This window comes from Brassica napus, chromosome A7, assembly GCF_020379485.1.
Source record: "Brassica napus cultivar Da-Ae chromosome A7, Da-Ae, whole genome shotgun sequence".
NCBI classification, from domain to species: domain Eukaryota; kingdom Viridiplantae; phylum Streptophyta; class Magnoliopsida; order Brassicales; family Brassicaceae; genus Brassica; species Brassica napus.
The window spans coordinates 24,530,386-24,552,240 of NC_063440.1; the positions used below are offsets into that span (position 1 = coordinate 24,530,386).

The following is a 21,855-nucleotide window of genomic DNA, read 5'->3' on the forward strand; positions in this document are numbered from 1 at the left end:
GCGACTCCATCACCACTTGGGATGACTGCAAGAAAGCATTCTTGGAGAAGTTCTTCTCTACTTCAAGAACTGCTAAGCTGAGAAACGAGATTTCCAGCTTTCAACAGAAGAACTTGGAAGGCTTCAGTGAAGCCTGGGAGAGATTCAAGGGCTACCAAGCTCAATGCCCACACCATGGCTTTTCTAAGGAGAGCTTGCTGAGCACATTCTACCGTGGTGCTCTTCCTAAGTACAGAGCCAGACTGGATACAGCTAGCAATGGGTTCTTCTTGGGGAGAACTGAGGAGGATGCAGAAGAGCTGGTTGACAACATGGTAAAGAGTGATGCAGTCTACAGTGGAGACCACGACAGAGGCAGTAGAACAGATGATAAGCAGACGAGGAAAGAGATCAAAGCTTTGGAAGATAAAATCGACCTACTCATTGCTGAAAAAGCCACCCAAGAGCAGCTGAAGTTTGTTGGTAACTCCAAGCAGGAAGATCCACTTGCTGTCAATGAGGTTGAGGGTTTGGAAGGTCAAGAGGAGTTGTGTTTCATTAACAACAATGGTAGCTGGTACAAAAAGGAGCCCAACTTTCAGTACAACAACTACCAACAGAAATCCTATCCAAACAACCAACAGAGTGGCTATCCGCCAAGAAACAACCAGCAAGGCAACTATCAGTCTCAGCAAAACCCCTCGTCTGGTTCCTCTGCTCCCCAAGAGAGCAGCACTGATACCTTACTGAAACAAATCTTGGAGTCTCAGACTAGAAGTGAGAAGCATGTTGGTTATGAGTTGAAGAACCTTCATACCAAGATTGATGGGAGCTACAATGAGCTCAACAACAAATTCTCACACCTTGCTTCTACAGTCAGGAATTTAGAGAATCAGTTTGCTTCCATGAACACTCACCAGAATCGCCAGCAAGGATCTCTACCTGGAAAGTCTGACCAAAACCCCAAGGAGGCCAAAGCTATCACCCTTAGGAGTGGTAAGCAGTTACCTCCTAGAACCCTCACCAAGGATGCTGAGAAACTAGGTGAGGGGGTTGCCATCAACATAGATGATGAAGTGGTGATTGTTGATGAGAAGATCAATGACGAGATCTTGGAGAAGATAGTGGAAGCCAAAGGTAAAGGAAAGGTTGGGGAAGAGAAGAAGACAGTAAAAGATGGTGAAGTTGTTACTCCAGCAAGTGAAAGTTCTTTTGTTCCTCCTCCCTATGAACCCAAACTTCCATTCCCTGGTAGATTCAAGAAGCAGCTGCTAGAGAAGTACAAGGCTCTGTTTGAGAAGCAAATGAGTGAAGCTCAGGTTGCAATGCCCATCATCGATGCTTTCATGTTGATTCCTCAATACAACAATTTCCTGAAAGATGTTGTAGCTGCAAAGAAGAAGGAGATGGAAGGCATGATGATTCTTACCCATGAGTGCAATGCCATCATCCAGAGGCTTGATGTTCCAGAGAAATTAGAGGATCCAGGAAGCTTCACACTACCTTGTGCTCTTGGACCTATGGTATTTGAGAAAAGTCTCTGCGATTTGGGAGCTAGTGTCAGCTTGATGCCTTTGTCTGTTGCAAAGAAGCTTGGATTCACTCAGTACAAGAAGTGTAGACTCTCTCTGGTGTTAGCTGATCGTTCAGTGAAGTACCCTGTGGGCATCTTAGAGGACCTCCCTGTGAAGATTGGAAGGTATGAGATACCTACAGATTTTGTGGTGCTTGAGATGGGTGAGGAGGCTCAAGACCCATTGATTCTAGGAAGGCCATTCTTAGCTACAGCAGGAGCTATTGTTAATGTGAAGGAAGGCACGATTGATCTCCATTTGGGTAAAGAGAACATCCTCCACTTTGACATCAAGGAGAAAATGAGGAAACCAACTGTGTTCGGGCAAGCCTTCTACATTGAAGAGATGGCCACTCCTGCTGATGAGCACCTTGAAGAGTTACCACCTGAGGACGACGAGGAGGGAGCATCTCCCTCTACTCATTCCCTATAGAAGGTAAACCACCACACTCCCTTGTATATACCATTTCATTTTTTGCATATTAGTCTTCTTTTCGGTATCTCTCTCTACTTGACAACACAGAGACTGTGTAACTCAAGTTTGGGGGAGGTACCAAGTATTTGATCATGTTTGCTTTGATGTTGTTTCATTGAGTCATGCATTGCATACCTATTTGCATATAAAAAAAAAAAAAAAAAAACAATCATTTAATTTGCATCATTTGCATTTCTAGGAGAGTCTAGAGCATATAGGTTGCATTCACTTGCATTGGGAGCAATTTTAAATGCCTTGTAAAGAACACTACATTGCACCTGAGTAGCTTTTGCACCTCTCAAAAAGACTTGTATGTTTCGAGCCTTGAAAACTCTTCCTGAAACTTGTTGATTGCTGAAACTCAGTCTTTGAAACCAACTACAACCTTATTTGAACTGAACGAACTTAATGCTTCTTGCTCATGGTCCCTTGTGTACTGAGTCATGGCTATACACACTTGAGTTGTCACATCTTTTATGCCGATCTTTTTTGACAAACTCTAGTGGTAGACCACTCCCAAAACCTTTTCCTCCTTTTAAGCTTTCATTGTTTGATGAGTGAGGCCTTTTTCGGAAAGTCTTACATGTGCATAATGTTGAGAGTATCGGGAACGACAATGCTTGATCTTCATTCTTGCTAGATTGGGCACTCTATTGTCTAGCTATAGGTGGGGGGTGAGTGTTGTGATTATGATTTGGGAGAAATGAAAAAGAAAAAGAATAGACTCTTTGTGCTTAAGTGAATTGTTTTGTTGGGATAAGTAGAGAATCCTCTAGCTCAAGTTTTGAAAGTCTTGGCCCCCAAAAAAAAAAAAAAAAAAAAAAAAAAAAAAAAAAAAAAAAAAAAAAGAAAAAGAAAAAAAAAAAAAAAAAAAAAGAAAAGGGGGCTAGCAAAGTTGTTAGGAGCTAAGAAATGTTTTGAGGTTGTGAAAAATCCCTTGTAGATTTCAAAGAGAAGGAGTTAAAGTTCTTAGGATCTTTTGGTGAGAGATGTGAGTTGGGTTTGACATTTGGGAATGATTGTGTAATTGTATGTTTGGGAAAAGGGTAGAACAATGGAGATTGAGCATTGTATGCATGAGTTGGTCCCTTTCTTAGATATATTATGTGCAATGTCAAGGCTACTTGTTTTGAGAGTAAACCACCTTAAAGATCATATGTTTTGAACCTCTTGAATCACTTGAATAAAAGCCTTCCCTTACCCAACCAAATGACTTGGACCAACTGACCATTTGCAAGAATTCACCTGATGTTTTGTGCTTAATGAATGTGAGAGTTGGTTGATTTGAATGTGTGGATGCTTGATGATGAGTGTAAGAACAAAAAGAGTTAAGATAGGCCTAGAGAAGCTAGAGTGTAATAAGAGAGTGTGCTAGTTGTGTTTCTTTTGGCTATGTGCTCCCACCTTCAACCTCTCTCCCTATGAGTTCTAGAAAGTTCACTTGTGGACAAGTAAAAGAACAAGTTTGGGGGAGTTGATATCTTGCATATTTGCATTGTTTTATCCATTCATCCATTAGCATTTTCATCATATAGATTAGGATTTAGCCATGTCTAGGTTGCATTTTGCATTCATTGTCCTCATTAGGTGTTGGAGTGCCACATGGAGTTCTTGGGGACATTTGGATGCATTTGGAGCTTAAAGGACGTGAAACAGGTGATCATTGGACGAGCAGAGCATGGGAGCGAGGTTCCGCAGCGACGTCATGAGGTCGCTCCAAAGCACCTCTCAGAGCGACCTAGCTAGAGCGACCCCGTGAAGTCGCTCGCCATATTCATCCCGTAGGAAGCTAGAGCGACTTGCCCAGAGCGACGCACCGAGGTCGCTCGCATCTCACACCCTTCTCGGAGCGACCTCCCAAAGCGACACCCCGAGGTCGCTCGCGTCTCTATGGCGAGACGACACGAAGCGAAGCCTGGAGCGACCTCTCAGAGCGACCTACCAAGGTCGCTCCCGATCCAGAGCGACCCGTTGGAGCGACACACCAAAGTCGCTCGCGACCTCTCGCCCGGACACACCAAAAATCGGCCCTGGAGCGACTTCCCGGAGCGACACCTGCAAGTCGCTCCGCGTTATTTTGCTGCCGAAAATCATGATTTCTTAAGGACCTTTTTGCAATTTATTTTGGACGTTTTGCACTTGGAAAAACCTATGTTTTAAACATCTTTTGTAGCCACCAGTGGCAGATTATCTTTTATCTTTGATCTATTGAGAAAGACACAAGAACCCTCTTGAGAAGTTCATCTCTTGGGTTTTGATTTGTTATGTTCTTGTGTTCTTGTTGATTTCTTATCTATTTCTCTACATGGTTAATCTGAAATCCAATATGGGTTTAAGAGGAATCATGGAGATTAGTGAGTAATCACCTTTGGAATTCATGGGTTAGGGAGATTAAGGGTGATTAAGTTAGAGTTAGGATGTTTTAGTGTAGATCATTCATATTTCCTTGCTAGTAGAGTAATCATAATGCATCTTCTGAGTTGGCCACTCAGTTGTTGATCCTTAGGCATTTCTCACCCGAAAGGTGTTCGATGAAATGCCCGAGACAACTCTCCTAGGCTTTTAGTATACTTTGCCAAAGACATTTGTTGTTAAAGGTACTAAGATAGCTAATAGACTTGTTAGTAATGATTGCTTCCATATTATTCAACCAAAGACATTTGATGTTTGAGATATGTTAGCAAATGAGCATTCATCTAGACATAGAGCTTGCTTAGAATTGTGTCTAGGCTTAAGGTTGATAGTTTGATTGATCATCTGCCATCCTTAGTTCGATACTTGATCACCCAAGGTCTAATCCCTATACCCATGAGTTCTCTTTTCCTTTAGTCAAGAAAGTATCATTCTGTTATTGCTTTCTAGTTTTAGTCATAGTTTAAAACCCTTCTAAATCATTGGTTGCACTTAGATTAAGTGAGTACTTGCATTCTCAGTGCTTTGATATCCCTCAGAACTGGTTCGACAATCATTTATACTACAACATTTGTCTTAGGAGCCTTGAAAACTCCTAACATCAGTATTTACTTATTATTATATAGATAATTCATATATTATATATTTACATTATTTACTTATTATTTATTGATAATTCATATATTATATATTTAATGCTTAATGTTTATTTCCACTTCATGACTTTTTATTTACTTAATATCTCTATTTTACATTTTAAGATAGATGTTTAAATCTTAATGTACGTTTTTTTTTTTTTTTAAATTGTATATTTCCATTTGTTATACTTTCTATTTACGTAATATCTATATTTTAAATTTTAAGATATATTTTTAAATCTTAATGTAATTTTCCATTTTTTAAATTGGGTATTTACTTATATTATATATTTACTTATGATTTATTTTTCTTTATATTGTGTATTTCTATTTCTTATACTCTCTATTTACTAATAATTTTATATTTTAAGATAGATTTACATTTTAAGATAGATATTTAAATACCAATGTACTTCTTCCATTTTTTTTAAATTGTGTATTTCCTTTTCTTATACTTTCTATTTGGGTAATATCTATATTTTACATTTTAAGATAGATGTTTAAATCTTAATATACTTTTTCCATTGTTTTTAAGTTGTGTATTTCTTTTTCTTATAGTTTATATTTACTTAATATCCATATTTTACATTTTAAGATAGATGTTTAATATTTAATGTACTCTTTCCATTTTTAAAAAATTATGCATTTACTTATTATTGTATATATTATTCGTATATTGATATATTTAAAATATTTACTTATTATTTATTTTTCTATATATTGAGTATTTCTCTTTCTTATACTTTATATTTAGTTAATATCGATATTTTATATTTTAAGATAGATGTTTAAATCTTAATATATTTTTCCATTTTTAATGTAAAACGGCAATGTTTAATACAAGAACTTGGACAAATAGTCAAATAGTTATATTTATGTTTTTTTTTCTTTTTTATATAAAATGGTAATGTTACATTATGAAGATAAGCCATTTTTTTAGTGAAAATGGTAATCTTACATATGCTTAATGTAGTTTTTCTATTTTTTTTATGTTGTATGTTTACATATTATTGTTATTTTTAAATGTAAAATGGTAATCTTACATATGCTTAATGTATTATTTCCATTTTTTATGTTGTATGTTTACATATTATTTATTATTTTCTAAATTATATATGGAGATAAACCGTCTTTTTTTAGTGAAAAATGGTAATTTTACATATGTTTAATGTAGTTTTTCCATTTTTATGTTGTATGTTTACATTTTATTTTTTAAAAATAAAAATGTAAAATGATAATCTTACATATGTTTAATGTAGTATTTCCATTTTTTATGTTGTATTTTTACATATATTTATTATTTTCAAAATTATATAGAATGTTTTTTGTTTTTTTTATAAAACGGTAATGTTACATTATGAAGATAAGCCGTCTTTTTTTTAAGTGAAAAATGATAATCTTACATATTTTTAATGTAGTTTTTCCATTTTTTGTGCTGTATGTTTACATATTATTTATAATTTTCGAAAATTAGTAAAATTAAAATGTAAAACTATATTTTATGCAACTTGTCATCTTTCGGAAGAAGTTTTTTTTGCTGATGTGGACGTTCTATGGAGCCTTAAAAGGTCAATTTTATTAGTATCTTTTTTATAAAACGGTAATGTTACATTATGGAGATAAACCGTCTTTTTTTTTTAAGTGAAAAATGGTAATCTTACATATCTTTAATGTAGTTTTTCCATTTTTTATGCTGTATGTTTACATATTATTTATAATTTTCGAAAATTAGTAATATTAAAATGTAAAACTATATTTTATGCCACGTGTCATCTTTCGGGAGAAGTTTTTTTGCTGATGTGGACGCTCTATGGAGCCTCAAAAGGTCCCTTTTATTAGTAAGATTTTTTTTATAAAACGGTAATGTTACATTATGGAGATAAACCGTCTTTTTTTTTAAGTGAAAAATGGTAATCTTACATATCTTTAATGTAGTTTTTCCATTTTTTATGCTGTATGTTTACATATTATTTATAATTTTCGAAAATTAGTAATATTAAAATGTAAAACTATATTTTATGCCACGTGTCATCTTTCGGGAGAAGTTTTTTTGCTGATGTGGACGCTTTATGGAGCCTCAAAAGGTCTCTTTTATTAGTAAGGATTGAAAAGGAAATTACTTAACAATAAAAAAGGAACGTTTTGACAGATTTGGTTCGCAAGTAATGGAAGGTGTAGCAAAACAACATCAAGTCATCATGACTATCATAAACGCTGGCTTTGACCTATGCTCTCAAGGAGTTCTTCATCACCACCGTGAACACCAACTTTCTGGTGAAATCAACTTGTCTCTCCGTTGGGTCTGTGCTCTACTCAAACTCTTGAACCATCCTCGCCATCATTAGCTCCACGTGTATTATCGCCATCCTAAGCCTCGGGCAGATCCGACGGTAGATTCGAACGGCATCATCTTCACTCCTGCTACGGCGGTTAAATCTGCCTCTTCTTCACCTATTATAAACTGGTCCGCGTTGAATTTATCCGGATTGGACCAGGTATTCGGGTCTTCACTCATACTGGGAAGATATAACTCCACGTTGGCTCCAATTCCCGGGAATGTCGTAGCCGGAAAGAGTCGTCGGCTCTGTAACGCCGTGAGTTAACGTGAAGTACGTCGGTGGATCTCTACGGGCCACGTTCCTTGGAAAAATGTAAAAGCCCACACAAAACAAAAGTCGAAGCCCTTACCCCTTTTAATGAAACACAGAGTTTGGCAATAGAGTGGACAGGTGTCGCGCTCTGGTGAGATGACTTTCTGACCTGGATCCTAGGTGGCAGCACAGGAGGGAGGCAAACATTTTTATATATATATAGATTATGAAAACGAAGAGATAGAACTAAATAAAGTATATATTATGAAAACGAAAAGATATAATTAAATAAAGTATATCACTATCGAATCTTTGATTATATAAAGTTTATACACGGGAGAATAAAAGTAATCACCGTTATATATTAAACTAATAATTGAAAAATAGAGTCCCCACCAGATCAAAATATTCCACACTTCTTTCTTCTTCCTCGTCTCTTTCTTCTTGGTACGTTCTCCTCAAGCTTCAATTAGATACAGTTAAATAAACCCTAAACTCAAACCTTCTCTTCTTGTTCCTTTTCCAGAGAAAAACTCTAGATAACAACCTTTCCCGCTCAAAAGTTTTACCAGTTAAATAGTATTTAATAAAGGCCTATTTAGTATTAATTCACCCCTTTTATTTTTCCTTGTTTAGGTCAAAAGTTTTCTTGGATCGGGCCATGGAAAAGTCTATTGCAGTGACGATCTCGGTGAAAGCTCCGGTTGATCCAAAGCCGGAGAAAGAAGAAGAAGATGGGTTCACAACTCCAACAGGGCCGCAATTTAAAATTCCGCCGTCGGTTAAGTGTCCTCCGGCTCCGAGGCGCGACAGCATCCAGCGGAAGACGATCGACAAACGGCGGAAAAAATCTACGGGACGGAGGCTTACTTCGGTCAAAGCTCAAGACTTGAACGCTGTCTTCACAAGAACACAGACATAGTTGCATAAAGAGTAAAGACTCTTGAGTCTTTTTTCTTAGTGCGTACGTTAATGACTTGTTAACCGAAGAAATATCAGGGGTTTTAATTTTATTCTAATTATGTGTTTTTAGTTACAGGCTACAGCTTTATCTTGACCTCTTTCTTTATTGTATATTTTTGATATAATTAGTCTTATCTATCATCGTATCATAGATGATGATGCAACTCATTCAGTTTGTAAACTTCATATCCTTAATTTTCATCCTACAAAACAATAAGATTGAAGAAAACGTATGTCTTTTGATCTAGAATCTTCTGACCATAACATGTTCGGAACTCTCTCTCTCTCTCTTTCATACGTTAAGCGCTTGATAGACGGTGATGGTTATATGTTTGGAGATCATCGGGGGAATTTCTGGCATCTGAGGTAAAAGGAAAACCTCAACTTCTCGTGATCTTTATCGATGGTTGAGAACGGCAACTGATTTCAAAGAATTTCGAAAATCGGACTATTGGATTGTGCTGGATTTAGTGGGTGAGAAAAACTAATTTTGTAATAGATTGAATTTGGAAATTTTGTTCAGCAAGTTTGTAATCGGATCTTCTATTCTCCTTTTCTGGTCCAAGTTTATATATAGTTAATTAATATTAAAAAAAATCTACGAGTTCGCCCTAACTCACGAAACCTCTCAGACACGGGAATCGAGAAGCCGCCACAAGCCATGTCTCTTGACGCCGGCGGTGCCCCTTGCCGTCGGCGTCGACTCCTCCGCCGCTCTGCTTCCGCTTCTCTTCTTTTCTTTTGCTCCATTTTCGTTTCAAGCTTCAGCATCTCTTTCTGCAACTCGTTGATTCCGGTTCTTTCCATGGATACGTACGGTTCTTCTCGACAACCCGCGTCACCACCGCCTCGTTTCAACCCTCGGAGATCTCTCGACGGGCTCAGTCATTCGAGGCCTCCCATCTCGTCGACGGAGTACATGTCGGGGTCACCGTCTGTCGTCTCTTTTCTACTGTCTCCGCCGCTCCCTTCCGCTCCTCGCCGCCAAGTCTCCCCTGTCTGTCGATTTGAATCCATCAGATCTGAACTCCACTCCGTCGTAGATCTACTCCGGTCCTCCTCCGACACTCTCACCTCGACGCCACCACAGTCTCTCACCCTTCATCTCGCGGTGTTAAAAGCTCCGACTCACTTTCTTATATGGAGTCACCGCTCACATCGAAACGGTTTTAACACCTCGTCACCATCTCCAACACATTTGTGGTTTCCTCTTTGGTATAGATTCGCGATTCACCGCTGCATCTCACCGTCTCTGAACCGGTATGCCGCTGCACCAACCATCGGTACAATCGTCACACTTCGTCTTACATGTACCAATGATACCACTAAGATATATGTCGCCTCCTTTCCGTCATACTCGGACAAGATTCTACAAAGCTTTGACCATCTTTTGGGCTTTGGGTTGTATGCAGAAGCTTCCATAGTGAAGTTTTCGTCTAAAGCTACGACCGCTCAAAAGATCCATAGCTCTTCAACGGACGGTATAACGCCTCTTTCCCTTGTCGCTGGATCTATTGTGCAAGAGTGTGGATTCGCCAGATTTTCTCGATACTATGTTACTGCTGCGTCTCCATTACATTATGCCGTCTCAAGCATCGACGGTTCTTCACATAGTCAGCTCTACGGTCCTGTGCAAGAGTGTGGACTCGCCAGTTCTTCATGTTGTTACGTTATCGCTGCGCCTCCATCACACTACGCCGTCTCAAGCATCGACGGTTCTTCACAGAGTCAGCCCTATAGTGCCCCCATCCCTATCCTTGTCGCAGAAACTATTGTGCAAGAGGGTGGACACGCCAGATTTGCTCGTTTCTATGTCATTGTTGCGTCTCCATCACATTATGCCGTCTCAAGCATCGACGGTTCTTCACAGAGTCATCTCTGCGACTTTCCCACCGGAGCTGTTATCTTCTATGGAGTTTCCCGGAACTCTTGCTTTCAAAACCCATTAGTTGGGCTATTCAACGTCGATTTCGACTTATGTGCGTTTCTTCGAACGCGAGCTTTAGGACTACAAGTGAAGTGTCTCTATGGGTCTCTTCTCTCCTTAGCCACATCTATCTTTCGACATGTTTTAGTTATTTTCGTCTATCAGTTTATCGTCGAGAATCTCTCCAGTTGTAATCGACTTAACCCATTGGGTCTTTAATTTTAATATAAGTATTTCGTGTTCAAAAAAAAAAAAAAAAAAAAAAAAAAATTAATATTAAAAAAAACATGTTACACTCTGTTTTCTCTTGAGACTTGAACTTGAATTCATAGTTTGATTCATTCTTCTCTTATTCCTATGTTGCATAACTATTTATCATATATTTGTTTGCTTACAATTAACAGATTCAACTTAAGGAGATTCAATCTACCACATGTTTCAATATTTTTTTTTTGGATTTAAACATCCAAAATCAACACTAATTTGGTCAACTAGACAAAAAAAAAAATCGTTTCAATCCAATTCAACTTTTTAAAACAAACTAATGAAAAGCTTTAGAGTTTTGAAGAAAATATTCAAAACTAGGGAAAGTTGACCCACATGGCCACACAACTACAACTACTTGAAGTCTAAATAGAGGTCTATATCATGTTTGGTAATGGTGAGTAAATTGAATAGTCAGAGCTTCGAGTTGAAGAGAATCCTATGCATTATTACAACGTCAATAATTTCAGACTGTATAATGTTATTTATTCTATTGGAGATCTTTGTATTTATTTTTCTTTTCCTTTCAGAGTTATTGCCATGAGAAATTGGAGTATCATGTTAGCCCTTTAGTCAAAACAAATTGTAGTATCATGCAACTTTTTTTAGACAATCACATTTTGTAGTTCTTTTCTAGTGGCCAAACTTTTATATCCACACTGATCAATCAAACCTATTAGTAGTTGAGCTAATATTCATACCAAAGAAGAGAACAATGTCCAGCAAAGTTTATTTATACCGTTGTATGATGTTTCATGCAGCAATTTTGATTTAAATACTCGAGGTAGTTTCCCTAACCAAAGTATTTAAATATATTAGTTACAAAAAAAGTATTTAAATATATCAGCATTTTCTGTTCAAAATGTGGATTGCTTCGGAATTAAAATTTGAATGCGTAAAATTTCACAGTTCCGTTTATATTTGTGTTTGGCAAAACTAGTTGACGTGTGTGATCAAGAAACCAGCACTCTTCTTTTTGAGCAACAGAAACCAGCACTTTTCATGTGTAACAAAAGAGTGTGATTGTGTCAATGGTTCAAATGTTAATTTATTCAAAAAGATTATTATCACACAAAAAGAAAATAACATTTCAAACTATTTTTGAAACGTACACACTATAGAAATGCATCATTATACAACACACCAATAGTGAAAAAACATCACCATCAGTCCATCAACCATAAAAACGCCATAGGATCTCCGTCACTGCCATATCAGCACTGACAATAAATCAGCCTATGCTGGACCCAGATTTATACAGGTCAATTTATTCATATTTAATGATTATATATTTACATAATAAACTAAATAAATTACTTCTTTTTTGCCAAGAAATATATTATTTCTTTATACAAAAAAGCTCTTTATTATGAGAAGCTCCGAAACTTTTTATTTATAAGCATAACTAGAGCTTGATCCTGCGCAAATGTTAATTTTACCTTTTTATATAAATTATTTAGTGACATTATAAAACATATACATATATAATGAAGCAATTTTATTTTAAAATCCAAAAAGATTCGATACCTGAAAAATTGATATGTATATGTACATGAATGTATGTTTCTAACTGATTGTGTAAATGCATAAAAAAAATCTTTGTTAACCGGTTCGAATTTTTATCACTAATGAAGCAAATTTCATTTGAACATGCGAAATTATTATGGCTAACACGTAAAATAAATAACATTAAATAATGAAAATAATATAGAAAATGTAATAAAATATTTTAAACTAGGTAAATTTTGTTTTGTACTTTTGTATTAAATGTGTCGAATTATTTTGAAAAAACAATAAATAAAGTGGATACAATTAGTTAAGAAATTAAAAAAATTAAGAAATCATTTTAAAATAGGAAAATATTGATTTGCACATCATTTTTAATAGAATAGATAATAAACCAGAATTTTTAGCAATGATATTTCATCTTTTAATTTTAAAATAGGGTGGTTGCACCAAAAAAAAATTAAATAGGGTAATACGTACGTACACAACAATAAATATAAGGCCCAGCCCAAAAGAAAATATCAACGGCTCGTGTTTGTTTGATTGATCCATTTCGGTTGAATATTCTTGGCGGTTGAAGATCTCCACGTGTCACACTCTAATCTCATAGATCAACTGTTACTCATCGCACAGCCGTTCGATTGTCGCACCACGTAAATAAAAACAAAAAGGAAAAATAAATAAAACAAACGCGGAAAAAAAAAAAAGCGAATCCGTTTTTACTTACCTCTCTTGACTCACGCCAAAATCGACGGTGGACTTTCGTCGGAGAAGAAGATGAAGCAGAGAACATGGCCACCAGGCCCATCGGAAGGATCCCGATTCACCTCCTTATCCTTCTCAAAGCTCCACGACAAGGAGAAACGAAGCAGATTCTCAATCCGAGCAGCGACGACGACGAAGTCAATCTCAAAATCCCCCTCCTCCTCCACGCCTCCTCCGCCTCACGACGCCGGAGACTTCTCGATGCTCCCCTTCGACATCCTGACGAAAATCGCGGCGCCGCTGAGCCTCCCGAACCTCCAGGCGGCGTCGTCGGTGTGCAGATCGTGGCGAGACGCGCTCCAGCCGCTGAGGGAGTCGATGCTGCTTCTCCGGTGGGGGAAGCGGTTCAAGCACGGGAGGGGAGGGGTCAAGGCGGACTTGGACAAGGCTCTGGATTCGTTTCTGAAAGGAGCCGCGCGTGGATCCACGCTCGCGATGGTTGACGCGGGGCTTGTGTATTGGGAGAAGGGGGAGAAGGAGAAGGCGGTGGGGTTGTATAGGAGAGCTGCGGAGCTTGGTGATGCCGTTGGTCAGTGCAATTTGGGGATCTCTTATCTTCAAGGTGAGGGATTCTTGTTGTGATTAGAGTTGTTTAGGGTTTTTGAGTTTGGTTGATTTTGTGTGTTCAGGTCAACCTTCAGATCCTAAGGAAGCGATGAAGTGGTTGAAACAATCTGCGGAGAACGGTTATGTGAGAGCACAGTATCAGATAGCTCTTTGTTTACACCAAGGCAGGGTCGTGCAGACCAATCTACTAGAAGCTGTATGTGCCTTCTTCTCTCTTGTCTAGTTTGAGATTCTATATATAGATGTCTTTCTTTGTCGAGTTGAGTTTCTATATATAGATGTCTTCATGTGGTGGGGTGCTGCACGCAATCTCGATTAAAAATTGCATTTTTTTGTATATTTATTGCTGCACATACTCGGTTTAGTGTGATAATGCTGTGTTTGGACATGTGGGTTAGTTCATTTGTGGAAATGTTTTTTTGCCTTCTGTCTTATCCACAAACTTTCTCATGTGATTTGATCATTTCTCCTTTTTGACAGACTAAATGGTACCTAAAGGCAGCAGAAGGTGGGTATGTAAGAGCCATGTATAACATTTCGCTTTGTTACTCCGTTGGAGAAGGGTTACCACAAAACCGTAAGCTAGCAAGAAGGTGGATGAAACGTGCAGCTGATCATGGACACAGTAAAGCTCAGTTTGAGCATGGCCTTGCCTTATTTTCTGTAAGTAAATCTCTGATCATACCTCAATAATCAATTCAACAAAAGGCTTGTTAGACCATCTCCAACCCACCTCTATTTTTATCTCTATATTTTCCTCTAAAATAGAGAAACTCTATTATAGAGGTGAATTTGCTCCAATGTATGCCTCTATAATAGATTTCCTCTATTTATAGGGGAAAATATAGAGATTTGCTATTTTTATCTCTAAATATAGAGGTAAAAAATATGATTCCTCTATATTTTAAAACTAGATGATGTTAGAGTATTGTGTCTGACTAGATGAAAAAAATTTGGGGAAGTTTGCAATAGAGTTGGATTTTCGATTTTAGGCTTATGCAAGGAGTTGGAGATTGAACTGATGATGAATCTATGATTTTGATGAGCAGGAAGGAGCATTGTTGAAAGCTGTGATGTACTTAGAACTCGCTGAACGTGGTGGGGAAACAGGTGCTGGTCACGTCAAGGAAGTTGTACACCAACAGCTTTCTGCAACTTCTCGTGATCATGCCATAAACCAAGCCAATAACTGGCGTGCGTTGCCAGCTACTCGCTGAGTCTTCTTCATATTTTGAGTACAGATACAGTCGGGTGTCATAGCAATCGACTCTTTGTAATAACATTATGGCGATACGAAATAACATATTTGAAATTTGCGCCTCTTTTTTCCCCCCACTTCACACAGTTCAAAACACCAGCAGCTAATTTGACCAACCTTTCATAAATCCAACAACGAAGCTAATGAACAATATAGTAACGGTACATAAGACAACAAATTTCTAGAAGAAACTCTTATGTAAGATTGCTCGGAAAAAGTAGAAACAAGTTTTCAATGTAACAAGGGACAAGAATTAATCCTTGGAACAACTGGTCGAGGCTACAATGTGTCCAAAACAGAAGTTTTCAATGTGACTCGGCCTTCTCAACGTTTGTCCTTCTGGGGTCATACTGATACAATGTCGTAAATCTATTTATAAAACACATTTGAGGATCCCTTAATTTTATCTGAGACGTTAAATTGGTTTACTTTATAAAAAAGATATATACATTGGATATAATTGGTGGATGTTTTATGAGTAATAATGTAATATGAACAAGCTGGGCACTGTTTCACTCCACAAGCTTTACTGTACGATGGTGGAACATCAAGACACTGATCGTGCCTGCTCAGGTTCCAAGTTACAAATTTGAGAATTTCTACAATTTTGCGTGAAATGTGCGTAACTCGTGAAATCCAATCCACACAACTATTATAACAGACAAATCAAACATTTGACGAAGCGATTTCATAACCCTCGACAAGAGAAATGCACTATGAATGCAGGGTATCAATCCGAAGATGTTCCAAACATGCATATTATCCAACCATGTAAGAAGTTCTTGACGATGAATGAACTCAAATCAACAATCATGCCAGCATAATGAACTCAATTCTAAATCTACCAAAATTACGCAAACCACAAACACAAGAGAAAATGGCAAGGCAAAAATTCCAGAATCTCAATGTCATAACAACCATGTTCCAAACTCCAAAACAGGATAAGTTTTAGTGAAGATTCAACAATAAAAAGCAAAAATGAGAAAATAAAAACTTGTGATAAACCTAAGCAGTGAGCACCACGGCACCACCAGCTTCCTTGATCTTCTTCTCAGCAGTCTTCGAGATCAACTTCGCCTTCACCACAAAAGGCTTGTTCTCAGGCAAATGTCCTTTCCCCAACACCTTGAAGAACCCGTGCTGCGTCACGTCGATCAACGGAACCTTATCCTTGGTAGCCTTCGCCTTCACATCCTCAGGGACCAACGACCAAAGCCTGTCGAGGTTCACGATCGGGCAGAAGAACTTGTTGCGAAGCTTGTGGAAGTACCGCATACCGACTTTACCGAAGTAACCAGGATGGTACTTGTCGAAGAGGATCCTGTGGTGGTGCATACCTCCGGCGTTACCACGACCTCCGGGATGCTTTCGGTGCTTTCCGATACGTCCGTGTCCGGCGCTGACGTGACCACGCTTCTTCCTGTTCTTCTTAAATCTCGTCGTCATTTTCGCCGATCTCTCGAACCTTTTCCCTCCTGCGGCTAGGGCTTCTGCAGAAGAAGAAGCACAGTTTTATAACTAGAGGTTGTTCACTCACTATCTTCAGCTTTCCTAGGGTTTACACTTTTAGCTGGGCTCTTATGTTGTATGGGCCTAGTGCGATATAAGCCCAATAGACATCATACCATTTTGAGCTTGCTATTGAAACGACGTCGTGGAAAGGAATTATTTCCTGCATTCACCACATTACTACGCCTAGTTTAGTGACTTGTGTAAACTACCTGATGTTTTTCCAGGAACAAATATAGGAAAACTCTTAAGACGACACGCAGTTTTCTAGCGTCATAAAACAATGACAGAATTTTTGAAGTCAAATGCAAAAACAGTTAATGCGCCTGCCCAATCCAATGTTAAAGGCTTTAATGGGCTTTAGATTTTTTTACACATTAATGGGCTTTAGATTTTTTTTACACATTAATGGGCTTTAGATTAGAAAAGAAACCGAATGATATCTTCTTTGTCGCGTGCACGCTAATTCATTTTTCACAGATAACTAATTCTCTACGGTGGTGGAGAGTAAAATCGAGAGGATTCGCGAGAGATCGATCTAATCTAATCTAATCTAATCAAACCCTAGCGTACGAAGATGCCGAAGAAGATGGGAGTCAACAGCAAGGCGGAGGTCGCCAGATCCCGCAAGAACGCGGCCGAGGCGGAGCAGAAGGATCGCCAGACTCGCGAGAAGGAGGAGCAGTACTGGCGCGAGGCGGAGGGCCCCAAATCCAAGGCGGCGAAGAAGCGGGAGGAGGACGCGGAGAAGAAGGCGGAGAACGCCGCCAAGAAAGCGGAGGCGAAGCGTCTGGCTGAGGAGGAGGAGAGGGAGCTGGAGAAGGCTCTGAAGAAGCCGGACAAGAAGGTCAGCCGCGTCTCGGCGCCGGTCCCGAAGGTGACGGAGGCGGAGCTGATCAGGAGGCGCGAGGAGGAGCAGGCGGCGCTGGCGAAGAAAGCGGAGGAGTCGAAGAAGAAACAGACGCGCATGGCGGCGGAAGAGGAGTACGAGAAGATGGTCTTGGTGTCGAATACGAATCGCGATGATTCGATCATCGATGCTCGTACCGTTGACGAGGCGCTGGCGAAGATGAGCGTCGCGGATAACCTCCCCGTTGATCGCCACCCGGAGAAAAGGCTCAAGGCTTCCTTTAAGGTTTTATATATGGCTTCTTTATGTTTGTTTGATGTTTGATTGAAGATGAGAATTGTTTTGATTGATTGATGAGTATTTGTATAGGCTTATGAAGAAGTTGAGATGCCGAGGCTGAAGGAGGAGAAGCCAGGTCTTACTCACACACAGTACAAGGACTTGATTTGGAAGATGTGGAAGAAGTCTCCTGACAATCCTCTTAACCAGGTTAACTAAATACTACATTCAGCTCAGCCTTTTTGTTCAAGTGTTTGAGAAGTAGTATGCATCATATGTCTAGTTGATAGAATAGAATAGGGATTGTTGAAAACAATGAGGAAGCTGAACTATATGCGTTGAACAGGCTGCTGCTGCTGAGTGAAATGCAACTTGTAACCGGAACAAGGGGAAGGTCTCATAAGGGGAGGAAGAGAGGATATGTCATGTGAGAGAGACTTTTGTGTGAGCTACTTTGGGCATATTTTGCCTGACATTGTAAAAACTCTATGATACAAGTAGTAGGTAAAAATGGATAGATACATCTTGAATACTGTCCTTGTTGTATGCGTCTATTAAGCATTCACTCTTTGCGTTTATTGAGATCGAATTTGCGTATAGAGGATTATCTTTGCGGTCTTCAGTTTTGGCCTTTTATTTTCCTGCCGTTTAGAATCAGCAGGTAGTTAACTGCAAGAAAACGCTCGTAGACTCGTAGTAAACGTTATAACAAACAACACTTGCCAGACCGAGAACCCAGCTAGCTGGATTGTCACATGAAGAAAAGCTGCCACCCATTTAAGCAGGAGGTACTTTTGTGTAAACAAGTACTTGGAACATGGTTCATTTGAGCTCCTAGTCAAGCAATCTATGTGTGTTTCATTGTGACTTGAAAAAACTCCACGGGTTCCTCATGTGCATAGGTGATGTGCTGTGTAAGCGTTTTAGTGATAGCTGGTTGTCAGAACAACAGATATATTAGACACTAAGGATCAACCTTTCTCCTTTCGCTTTTCTCTCTAACCAGGACACGAGAGCTTTGTTAGAAACATTGATTAAGGCTATTTAAGCCCTCCAGTACCCTTTTTTTTTGTGTGCTTTACTTAGGCAAACATGTTGATTGTTTGCTCTGGAACTTTCGATGATCAAAATCTGTGATAGAATCCTCATGTTTCTCAGGTTCCACTTTTTTTACAAAATATTATTAATTTGTATACTATTTTTTTGAAGAAAACCACTCAATAATTGGAGTTGTGCCAAACAAAAAAAGAAAGATATTGACAGAGTTGTCTGAAGTCAAAAACAGGGACATTGTGCCTGCATCTTGTGTTCGAAGTCGTTAGGCGAATCTGCAAAGAAAAGTTATAGAACCCCTAAAGTTTACTTTTCTGATGGAGAAGAAGAAGAAGAATGGAATTATAAAAATAAAAATATTAAACACATTTTTCTTGAAGATGACGAAAAGCGTTCACATGTCTTCTTCTTCCTTTCTCCATTCGCATACCATTCCTCTCGCCGTCTTTCCGCTGTAGTTTTGGTACTTCTCCATTCTCCCTTTTTCGTTAAAGTTCCATTCTTTTAGTTTCCCCTTTTATTCTTCTTACTACTTACTCCTTCTTCCTCTTCAATTCTCAATGAAGCTCAAGGTTCATTTCTCTCTCTCTCTCACTTGTTGTTAAACAATTCTTAAGATCTTGTCTTCACCTTTTGAGTTTTGGTCTGAAATCATCTTATAACAGGGACTAGGAGCTGGGCTGATATCTGTTTGGCTATCTGGGTTTCTCCTAATCGCTCTCTCCTTCTACGGCACTCTTCTTCTCTCCCCTTCTCTCCATAACCCTTACTTTCCCCGAGAGTCTTCCACTGCTCCCAGGATCACCATTTTCACTGCTCTCCCTAGCTCCTCCTCATCCTTCGATAGCCAAGCTATTCACTCATGGCTCGCTTTGTCTTCCCAAGTCAAAGTTGTTCTCTTCACTCAACACAACAACAACAACTCTTCCCTCACCGACACTTTTGGTTCCCGTCTTCTCCTCGATTCCACCGTCGATTTCACGTGAGCTCTTTCTCTTTTTCTTGCAATGATTGGTTCCGTAACTGATTCTTGTGTTTCTTTTTCTTCCCTTAACTGTTAGGTTTCTTGGCACTCCGTTTCTACACTCAATGCTGGCAAGAACCGAAGCTTATGCATCCGACATAGCTGTCCTAATAGATCCACACACTCTTCTTCTCCCAGATTTCATCTCAGCTCTAAACCACGCTCACCACGAGCTTGATCGTGACTGGCTTCTTGTCTCTTCCTCAGTAAACATTCCTCGTTTCCCATTCCACTGGGACCAAACAGGACGCTTCTGGCGTCAGTACAATGGGAAAAGAGTGAGGTTCGGTGAGGTAATGAAAGAAAACAAACTTTTTATTGGTAAATGGTAATGATTCTTTGATTAAACTCTTTGTTTTCTTTAAACAGTTGCAGAAGATGATAAGCTTGCGGAGTTTGCAATCGAATTCTAGTGAAGGAGGCAACATGATTATGGCGTGGAACAATGTTGATTCCCCCTTGCACTGTGGAGTGCTTCCACCTTTTTTGTACCAAAGAGGAACTCACAATCAATGGATCGTTAACGAGGCTTTGTCTTGTAAAAGAAGGTTTGTGTTTGACGCCACTTCCACCATCTCAAGCGTCTCTATAGGCAATGCAGAGAAGAAGTTTGATTCAAGAAACTGGGAGTATATAGGAAACTCTCATCTCGGGAAGCTCTACGGCTCTTTGTCTAAGTCTTATGCTTTACCAAAGCTTTTGAAGTGTAACAAGCGTTACATACTCGTTACTGCTTCAGATGGCTTTAGGACGCGAGAGAAGATCTCAGCTTGTATCAGCAGAAGTAAATCAAGAAGCTTCTTGAAGTTAGATCCTGTGAAGAAAGATCAGGCACTGCCGCCGTTGAAGTTTCCTTATGACCTTGAGTCTCTTCTCCCTTTAGTTGCAGACAAGAACAGAACCGTTGTGCTTTCAGTTGCTGGGTTTAGCTATAAGGACATGCTGATGAGTTGGGTCTGCAGGGCGCGTCGCCTCGCTGTTCCAAACTTCTTAGTATGTGCACTTGATGACGAAACTTATCAGTTTGCTATATTGCAGGTAACACACACAAATAAAGTCTCTTTGCTTTCTCCTTGTTACTAGTTTCATAACCAAGTTGGGTGTTGTGTTCAGGGTCTGCCAGTTTTCTTTGATCCATACGCACCAAAGAACATTAGCTTCAATGATTGCCACTTTGGATCAAAGTGTTTCCAGAGAGTGACCAAAGTTAAGTCGAGAACAGTTTTGAAGATACTTAAGATGGGCTACAACGTTCTCTTGAGCGATGTAGATGTGTATTGGTTCAGAAACCCATTGCCTCTGCTTCACTCTTTCGGTCCTTCTGTTCTCGTTGCACAGTCTGATGAATACAACACAACAGGTGAGATATGATGACATGAATCCAATGTTCAAGAAATTGTTAGGCGGCAATTAGATGCTTTATAAAAGATTACTGATTAGACGGATGTCTAGACTGATTTGTTGAATGCCTATACCGATTTTTTAATAATTTTTTTTTTGTTTGTGTCTTAATTGCCGTCTAAACCAATTTTTAGAACATTAGTTGGACCAACCTTTGATCGAAAAGACTAATGAATTGTTGGTTTTTTTTTTGGTTTTTGCAGTACCGATAAACCGACCAAGACGGTTGAACTCAGGATTCTACTTCGCACGTTCAGATGAACCAACGATAGCAGCAATGGAGAAAGTGGTTAAACATGCTGCAACCTCTGGTCTATCAGAGCAGCCTAGCTTCTACGATACACTGTGTGGAGAAGGTGGAGTCCATCGTGTAGGAAACGATAGATGCGTTGAGCCAGAGACGAATCTGACCGTTCATTTCTTGGACAGAGACTTGTTTCCTAACGGAGCTTACAGAGACATATGGCTGAAGGAAGATGTGAGAGGAGAGTGTGAGAAGAAGCATTGCTACGTTTTACATAATAACTGGATCAGTGGGAGACTGAAGAAACTTGAACGCCAGATGATGAAAGGTCTATGGGACTATGACGCATCCATGAGGATGTGTGTGTAGAGGATAGAGATAAAGAGTAAAGGTTATACAACAAAAAAAAATATACCTTATTTGAAGTCATCTTAGTTTAGAGTATAGTTATACAAAAAATGTATTTATTTGTTGTATTGTTTTATGAAATACTTTTAGGAAATATGAACTTGTAAGCTGCAAGTTATTTGAAATGAAACAAATATAAATTATTTTATAGGATGGGTTTTCTTTATTA

At 38.9% G+C, this 21,855-nt stretch overlaps 4 protein-coding genes, 1 long non-coding RNA gene and 1 other non-coding gene across 7 annotated transcripts; 4 read left to right on the forward strand and 2 right to left on the reverse strand.

Moving 5' to 3' along the window:
* Nucleotides 1-74: 74 nt before the first annotated feature.
* LOC125576849 lies at nt 75-181 on the reverse strand. Its single transcript, XR_007315272.1, has one exon. It is a non-coding gene; the product is annotated as a small nucleolar RNA R71 (small nucleolar RNA).
* A 6,898-nt stretch (nt 182-7,079) lies between these two features.
* On the forward strand, nt 7,080-8,874 carry LOC106364798. The gene is made up of 2 exons (XR_007314725.1): nt 7,080-8,115; nt 8,305-8,874. It is a non-coding gene; the product is annotated as an uncharacterized LOC106364798 (long non-coding RNA).
* A 4,231-nt stretch (nt 8,875-13,105) lies between these two features.
* Nucleotides 13,106-14,982, forward strand: LOC106406825 (F-box protein At1g70590). Its single transcript, XM_013847563.3, has 4 exons — nt 13,106-13,655; nt 13,723-13,856; nt 14,141-14,323; nt 14,710-14,982. The coding sequence occupies exons 1-4, from the start codon at nt 13,106-13,108 to the stop codon at nt 14,875-14,877; spliced, it is 1,035 nt and encodes a 344-aa protein (XP_013703017.2). The 3' UTR covers nt 14,878-14,982.
* Nucleotides 14,983-15,796: 814 nt separating this feature from the next.
* LOC106406886 (60S ribosomal protein L27a-3) lies at nt 15,797-16,451 on the reverse strand. The gene has a single exon (XM_013847630.2). It carries the CDS (start codon nt 16,362-16,364, stop codon nt 15,924-15,926), a length of 441 nt encoding a protein of 146 aa, XP_013703084.2. The 5' UTR covers nt 16,365-16,451; the 3' UTR covers nt 15,797-15,923.
* A 431-nt stretch (nt 16,452-16,882) lies between these two features.
* On the forward strand, nt 16,883-18,155 carry LOC106405627 (coiled-coil domain-containing protein 124). The gene is made up of 3 exons (XM_013846146.3): nt 16,883-17,562; nt 17,647-17,766; nt 17,903-18,155. The coding sequence occupies exons 1-3, from the start codon at nt 17,005-17,007 to the stop codon at nt 17,918-17,920; spliced, it is 696 nt and encodes a 231-aa protein (XP_013701600.2). The 5' UTR covers nt 16,883-17,004; the 3' UTR covers nt 17,921-18,155.
* Nucleotides 18,156-18,830: 675 nt separating this feature from the next.
* On the forward strand, nt 18,831-21,855 carry LOC125574862 (beta-arabinofuranosyltransferase RAY1). Of its 2 annotated transcripts, none has more exons than XM_048736124.1 (6): nt 18,831-19,181; nt 19,275-19,591; nt 19,671-19,926; nt 20,003-20,671; nt 20,747-20,993; nt 21,238-21,855. In XM_048736124.1, the coding sequence occupies exons 1-6, from the start codon at nt 19,170-19,172 to the stop codon at nt 21,645-21,647; spliced, it is 1,911 nt and encodes a 636-aa protein (XP_048592081.1). In that variant the 5' UTR covers nt 18,831-19,169; the 3' UTR covers nt 21,648-21,855. The 2 variants fall into 2 exon arrangements, with proteins under 2 accessions (XP_048592081.1, XP_048592082.1); XM_048736125.1 differs by having other exon boundaries at nt 18,834-19,072.